This window comes from Astatotilapia calliptera, chromosome 7 (assembly GCF_964374335.1).
Source record: "Astatotilapia calliptera chromosome 7, fAstCal68.1, whole genome shotgun sequence".
Lineage (NCBI taxonomy): Eukaryota > Metazoa > Chordata > Actinopteri > Cichliformes > Cichlidae > Astatotilapia > Astatotilapia calliptera.
The window spans coordinates 39,231,185-39,239,067 of NC_137428.1; the positions used below are offsets into that span (position 1 = coordinate 39,231,185).

At 42.5% G+C, this 7,883-nt stretch overlaps 1 protein-coding gene across 1 annotated transcript; it reads right to left on the reverse strand.

The window, feature by feature from the left end:
- Positions 1 to 2,571: 2,571 nt before the first annotated feature.
- On the reverse strand, positions 2,572 to 7,680 carry cdk9 (cyclin-dependent kinase 9 (CDC2-related kinase)). The gene is made up of 8 exons (XM_026174576.2): positions 7,517 to 7,680; positions 7,265 to 7,378; positions 4,509 to 4,590; positions 4,330 to 4,420; positions 4,086 to 4,252; positions 3,825 to 3,996; positions 3,547 to 3,695; positions 2,572 to 3,460 (listed from the first exon to the last, which is right to left on the reverse strand). Exons 1-8 carry the CDS (start codon positions 7,555 to 7,557, stop codon positions 3,095 to 3,097), a joined length of 1,182 nt encoding a protein of 393 aa, XP_026030361.1. The 5' UTR covers positions 7,558 to 7,680; the 3' UTR covers positions 2,572 to 3,094.
- Positions 7,681 to 7,883: the final 203 nt, after the last annotated feature.

Consider the following 7,883-nt stretch of genomic DNA (forward strand, 5'->3'; position numbering starts at 1 on the left):
AACATTACATTTGAAATTATCTGCCACTTATAAAAAGTTACTGAGCTAGCCCCATATTGAAGTACCGTGTTGGTCTGGACACATCAGCACATGACTAGGATGATAAGGGTTAAAAGTGTGTAGGCATGACTGCACGATGACTCACCTGCCTCTGTCTTGTCACCTGGAAGGACTGCCGGGCTGCAGTGCTATTAAGAATGAACTTGGTTGACATCATTTTGTATTAAATTGCCCGTCAGATTTAATCACACATTAAATGAAGGTGCCGGAAGACCATATGGGATCATTTCGGCAACAACTTTAACACCTGAGAGCGTATATACAGGGCAGTGTGACTAGATAAGTGAACAGAGGTGAGACTGAGGAGGGCAATTAAAAAGGAAATGTGGAACCGGAAATGTGATAAAAGCAGGAAGTGAACCTTACAAGGGTGTAAAGTGAGCCAGCGTGGGCATGTGGTGGTCTGTACCACCCTGTTAAGCCACCTGTTTTACTCTAAATGGGACCACATTTTACAAAATAAGAATCATGTTTTATTCAGTAAGACTTAGTGTTTACTGAGGTCAGATAATTTCCTTAATAGACAATCAGATTTTGGCTGAAACCAGAGTACTCGCCCCCTGCTGGCTGTTAGAGAATGGAGCTTCTTCTGGGATTTTGCAGAAGATAAAACAGGAGAAGGGTTTTCTTAATGCATATGATGATGAGCTCCTGACCTGGAGACTGTGAGAAAACAGAGCATGCATCAGTATTTCCACATTAAATGAACTCCACAGAGCACAGCCACACCAAAAAACAGCAGCATTGCCACATGGAGGACTCCATGTGAGGTGACATTTATCCCAGTCTGACATGGCAGTTGCCCCTAAACACCTCCTGAACCCAGAATATCATCACATCAGTGTGAAGAGCCTTTGGAAACAGTTCACAGTCAGTTCTGATGAGGCCTAAACCTGGCACAGCTCAGACCATCCACCTCTCATCCATACAGATCATCACCATCAGCAGCAGCGGCAGGAGCAGAGCCGGGAGTCCATTTGCATGCAGCCGGTTGCAGGAGTCGGAGGCCCATCTGTCCACTGGAGCGCTTTCTAATTTATGTTAGTTGTTGTTGTCAGCGTTGTCTTCACACCCTCCTCTTCAGGAGAAGTGACGGGGAATGAGCTCTGGAACTAAAAGAGCAATCCATCATCTGTAAAGCTCTGCTCTGACAGCACACACAGACTGCTGTTAGGCTGAGGGGAGGGAAACTACCAGCCCAGAGTGGGTTCACACAAACACACACAGCAGATACATGCATATTAATAAACCCTTCCTCTGTTGGCCTCATGTAGAACATCCATAAAACAAGTCAACCACATTTTCAGATGAATTTTTTTTAGTTAAGATATAAGAATATACATTTAGCACTTCTTAAATTACATTTCATTTTCAAATTAAATTACAAAATATATATTATATAAATTATTATATTATAAAATTATGTTATATAAACCCACTTTCTGCCACCAGGCTTCTAACTCGCTGGACTGAAGTAGGTCACTGAAGTGAAGAAGATGTGTCTTATTTTATATTTTGCTTGGAAAATGGGGAATAGATGCAACAATTTATTGTAGCCTGTTTGTACAATTCTTGTTAGCTTGAAAGTGAATGAGCACCTTTATTCTTTGACACGGCCTGATCTCTGGGGCAGCTTCTGTAATTTCTTTAAGTAGTATCAGGAATAGTTCCCCAGCCTTCTTTAAGGATATTCAAAGCTCTCAAAGCTTGGACATTTCTGCCTTTTCTTCTGTTCTCTGTCAGGATCGTTTCACGCTGCTTCAGTAACGCTGAGACTCGTCTCTGGTGCGTTTTTACACTGACAGTGTGTGTCGGATCACTGTCATGATGAAGAATGAAGCTGTTGTCAATCAGACGCTTTCCAGATGGTTCTGCAATATCTGTTGGTACTTTTCTGCATTTATAATTCAGAAACACAAATGATTTTTTTCCTGTGACAGGCTGCTATTATCCAAGTACCTAAAGATTTTGTAACTTTAGGGTTTCTTATAAGTTTGGACAAAACACAGGTTCATCCCTCGAGTTAAGATGCCCGGCTTGGTGAAAGAGCAACCAATGAAAGAAGTTTAGAAAGCTGGGACAACTATTGCAAGAGCACTTTTGAGGAAAGTTTCATTAAAGTCTGGCTGGACGAAAAATATAAAGAAATGACTTAAGACTTTTGCACACCAATGCACTTTTTAAATTTCCAGAAAGCTTATTAATCTAAGAGAAAATTATGTAATAAAGGAGATCTCCACATAAATGTGTTGTTTCCCTGAAAAAGTTAATAAAATAACTTTTTATTAAGTCATTTAAAAATAATGAAATAGTAATGATCCTGGACCCATGTAACACACTATCAGTTTCAAACCTGGTTGACAACATTACCAAAAACCAGATGTGGTATTCTGTGAGTGTGTATAAAACAGAAGACAACATCTGGTTTTTCATCCAGACTAAAACAGCTACAGCTGTTAAACAGAAAATTTTTATATATATTTTTTTTTTAAATAAAGATCAGGAATCAGATAGGGTTTAAAATATTTTATTGACCCCAAATTTCACATTACAGGCACAGGCCCAGCCCACAGTTCAAAAACACTTTTGTTCAGCGATGCTGGAGTATAAAACGTTATGTACATGTGCTGTATAAAGATATACAGCGATATGATGCTGCCCCCTGCTGGAGGTACTGCAGTCTTTCAGTCACTTCACATCCTGATGGTCAAGTCAGGCCACACATGTGTCGGACCACATGCTGCCAGGTACATTTAAGGAAGACGAGAAAAAAAACAGAAAAAAAAACAACAACTTTATTTTAGGTATGCACGTCCCTTTGTGTCAGAAGAATAAGTGTCCTTGTAAGTGTGTCTTAAATAAAACTTTAACACTGTCTTCATAAATAACTCTGTAACACAGAGAAATGAGTAGCTGTAAGAAAAAGGAAGTTTTGCCTCAAACATGCAGTGAAGACAAGGAGGAAACGTTTGCTCCCAGTTAATCCACAGACGTCTGGAAGGAAAATTGGACTGCCAAGCGTCAAGAACCTGGTTTAGAACACGCGGTCAAACTCTGTCTGGCTCGTGGTCGCCGGATTCCGGTTCTGATTGGGCTGCTGCTGGGGCATGTGTCCTCTCCGCCGAGGCGGGGCCAGGTACTCAAACATGGACGTGTTGTGGGTGGAGAGCATGTTCTTGAGGTCTGACGGCATCGGGTCTGACCAGAAGAAGTCGTGGTTGAGGGCGTCGTCACTGTCGATTCGCTGTGCCGGGTCCAGGACCAGCAGCTTGTCGATGAGGTCCAGGGCGTACGGGTCTTTGACGTAAGCTTTGAGGCGGTCCTTCACCTTCCTTTTCTGACCTTTGGGCAGCTCCATCTTCTGGTACAGCTCATACTTCTTGTCTACACCAGGCCACACCTGATGGGAGAACCGAGTGTTAGTTAAGTTAACACAGAGCTGAGAAACAGAACAAACAGAGTCTGAGAGGAAGAATGAAGGCTCACCTCTGCCGTGATGGAGCCGCAGAGCTGGCTGATGAGGGTCAACTGGTGCTGCTCCGTGTTCCCCTGCATGATTGGACTCCGTGTCCACATCTCGGCCATGATGCAGCCGGCGCCCCACAGGTCGATTGGAGGCCCGTAGTCTCGCTCACCTGCAAAAACAAAGAATACACAGAAATTAAAAAACTGCACCAGGAGTACATTTGAAATTTACTTGTACTACTTTTTCCTGATTATACCTGTGACTATGTTTGAGTACAAGTCTTTTGTTTCTTTCTTACCCAACAGCAGCTCTGGAGGTCGGTACCACAGCGTCACCACGCGGTTAGTGTAGCGGTTCCCCTGGCTGTTCTTGGCCAGGCTGAAGGCTCGAGCCAAACCAAAGTCGGCCAGCTTCAGGACGCCGTCTCTGGTTATGAGCACATTGGCTGCCTTCATGTCTCTGTGAAGGATCTGAGCAAAGAACAACAGATCCCCATTAATATTCTGACAGTGGAATTTCCTTTGGTTTAAAGTACCCACTGTGTCTCTGAGAGTCTAACCTTGTTCCTGTGGATGTAGTACAGCCCATTGAGCAGCATCTGCATCACCTTCTTGATCTCTGCCAGCGTGAACTTCACGTTGGCGTTGCTCAGCAGCCCAGCCAGGTCATGCTCACAGAAGTCAAACACCAAGTAGATGCTGCCTTTGTACCTGTTAAACTGAGTAGCTGAAAAGGAGAACAGCAAATTAAAAACAACCCCCAACTAACTGAAATAAATCCACACAAAGATGTGTCACACAAACCTTTGGTCCTGCAGATCTCGATCAGATTGACAACGTTCTCGTGTTTGAGCAGTTGAAGGATTTTGATCTCTCTCAGAGCTGTGATTGGGAACTAAAGTGGAGGAAAACCAGTTATATTTCATCCACACCAACTTTCAGGACACTGGATTTTAAATGACGCCAATGCTCTGGTTTCTTACCCCTTCTTTCTCGTTTTCCATCAGCACTTTCTTCAGTGCAACTTTCTTCCCTGTCTGCCGGTGCTTCGCTTTGAACACCTCCCTGTACAAAAGACAAATTTTAGAACAGTCGGCTTTTTAAACTACTCGACTCAAACAGTATATAGCCTAATGTATAGTAGGCTAGAGAAACAACACTGCTGGCATTTGTGTGGTAGACATGATCTCAGTCCACTTCAGACAAGAACTGCTTCATCCCAAAGACAAAGGTGAACAACAACAGGAGTACTTAGACCTTTACAGACTAAACACTAGGGGTGGGTTTTGATTATCGATTTTCCGATTAAAATCAATTCTAGCTTGAATAAAATGATATTGATTCATTACAATCCTGAATCAATTTTTAAATATAAACGTATTTTGCCTGAAACTCCAGAATCTCAGGTTAAACCTCACAAAATTTCGACAGCCACCAAAAACGTAAGCTTCTCTGACCTGACGGCACATACACGGACACCCTGTCTGGACTGAAAGCCAACAGCTCACAGGTTCTGGTGCATCGGCAGGTCCACGCTCTGTGTTTACATCTTTTTTGCACTAGATTCTGCAGCTGTAGGCTTTGTCTCTCTCCAACCACATTATACTGAACCAGCAGCAAAAGAAGATCCAAACTATGCTTCACATAAACATCATCATGAATCCCCTCTTACTTTTGCTGTTCTGCTCCCACCACGATAAAATGACACTTCATGCACAGCTCTCTTCGTCTCTTCCAATCTAAAAATCTGTTTTCTGCGTTATTTGCTTCCTTATTATGCACAAGTCTACCGTTATGTGCAGCGTTGTCAGCCGCTGTGTTTTTTGCTTGTTTGTTTTTTTTATTCAACTGACTTCCAAAAAGAAAGCCTCATTTCTGCTGTTTAATACTGAAGAAATTTAAACTTTTTAAAATTATGCAAAATGCTTAGCTGTTTCTCTAACTAAACTTCTGTAACTTTGCTCTGCTTCACTTCAGCAGCATCAGGTAATGTTCATATGTTGATTCATGGTTTTCTGTTTTTGTTCTATTGCAGAATATTTTAAGGTAGTTATCTGCTATAAAAAGACAGGCCAGGAAAATCTCCTTCATGTGTTTCTGTGTTTTATGCTCTGTTACTTTGACACAAAGTCATCTGCTGTGATGGTTACACCTCTGATCAAGTCTCACAGGTGTCAGCTTTCTTTTTATAGATATAAAAATATGTACATGTACTGATAAATAATCAGAATTATAATATTTCTTACTGTCTGAGACAAAATTTCCCAGACTCAAATGGAATCGAATCGTGGATCTAATCAAATAGACCCTGTGCACGAGAAAATGCTAACTTCCTGTTTTAAGACCGGGCGTAGGGTTGCACATTTCCGGTAGCTTTATTTTGAAGTCAATTGCTACTGCAAAGGTGGACTCAAAAATCATTACGTTAAGTTACAAAGAGCAGAGGGTGGGAACACTCACCATTGCTGTGTCATAAAAAAAATCAAATGATGAATTTTTATGTTTGAAGAGCGTAGATCGATTGTTTGTTTACATCACTCAGCACAAGCAGAACTGCATTACTGCATGCAGAAGACATCTCTGTACAGTGACAGTACTTGTGATTTAAACAGGCAAATGTTCAGCATTCAAACTACAGGTGAACAATAGTCAAAGCCAGATGTTTCCCTGTTAAGTCGATGTCAGTACACATCTACACAGCATGTCAACAAACCGTGGGAAAAAAGCCACAGGATATTTAAAAAAAGAATACATGAATGATTGCGGGTAAGGATCTCTATATGTTAGTATTTACGAAGGGTATGTTGTGACTTATCTTCACAATTACAGTGGTCCTTCGCTATTTAGCGGATTCTTTTAGTGCAATTTTGCATGCTTTGTTTGTTTTTTTAAAGTCCATTGTGTTCTGCGTCCCGATCGGCTGTAGATCATTGTCGATCTCCTCCGTGCCGCCGAGGAGATCGACAATGACGACACCGCAGAATCGCTACATTGATCACTGAAGTGCTGCACTGTATGTTTGTAAGTTTTCTCCCCCGACAAACACAACAATGTCGACGAAACGTTTTGCACCGTCAAAGGTACCTGCGGTAGCACACAAAAGGCAGAGGAAGATGCAAACCCGACCGTAAACAAGACGCGAATATCACACCGGAAACGAAGCGCCCTACAGGAGTTTCCCCACCGGAAGTAGCATATGCTAACGTGCACTGAAACCGATTCTAGAAATCAGTGACGATACTCAGCCCTAGAATAAACACCCACTTCACAAAAGCATGGCACAGCATCGGAGAATCAGCTCATCGGGACAGAGGTCAAGCTGCCTCTCTTCCACGTCAGGGGAGAAGAGATGTCACTCATTGAGAATACAACGCAAAGCCTTCTTTGGTGCTCTATGAGTGAGCCTGGTTTTCAGCATGTGGCTCATTTAGCCAGTCACAAATTATTCCGGTGCCATATCTCGGTGCCCTGTTGTTTCAGTTGATCGCAGAAGACCATAGCCCATGAAAGCTTTGCAACTTTACAAACCAAATACCTTTTAAAAAACATGTCGAAACAGCCTTCCTTAATAAGCAGCTGGACTAATACAGGAAGGAAACTTCCGTTGTTTACCTGCTCTTCATTTACTCCGTGCGGCTAGCAGTTAGCACAGCTAGCCTTAACACAGCTGGCGTTTATACGGAATTCGCAAAGCAGCTAAAGATTCAGTAAGACAACCAGCCTGCTTTGTACTACTCACCCAAAGGTTCCTTGTCCTATCTTGGCCATTTTCTCGTACTTGGAGAACTCGTCACAGAAAGGGAACTCCACTCCGTCGTAGTACTTCGACATGATGGCGGCCTCCCGGTCGGGCCTGGACAAAAGGAAAATTCACGAGACTTTATAGTGGTAACATCAAACAAGGCTTACACAGAACGCGCCTCAAATGCAGCTTAAACAAACTAAAGCAAACCCGTTTGATAAATTGAAAAATAAATAGATTTAATCTTACTTTTCAGCCCCGGTGGCATTGCTTGTCTTATCCCGCTGCATCCTGTCCGTGTCCGCGACGTAGTTACGTATGGAGCGTCTGCGCACGGCGTCACCTCTAGAGCTCAGCGACGCCCCGCATGCTAATGTGGGGGCGGGCTTGGCAAAAAGTAAAAATAACCCCAAAAGAAGCAACAATAAAGAAAGACAAATGAAAAATAAGCAGTAAAAGAATAATAAATATTAAGAAAATAAAATAATAAATAAAAAACCAATCTCGTAAGGCCGGGTTCGTCTGTAGCATCTCATTCAGAAAGGTCAAGTCTGTCGGGGTGGGGGGCATAGAGGAGTGGAGTGGCCTCTCCGAAACTGTGTTGTCATGCCATAAT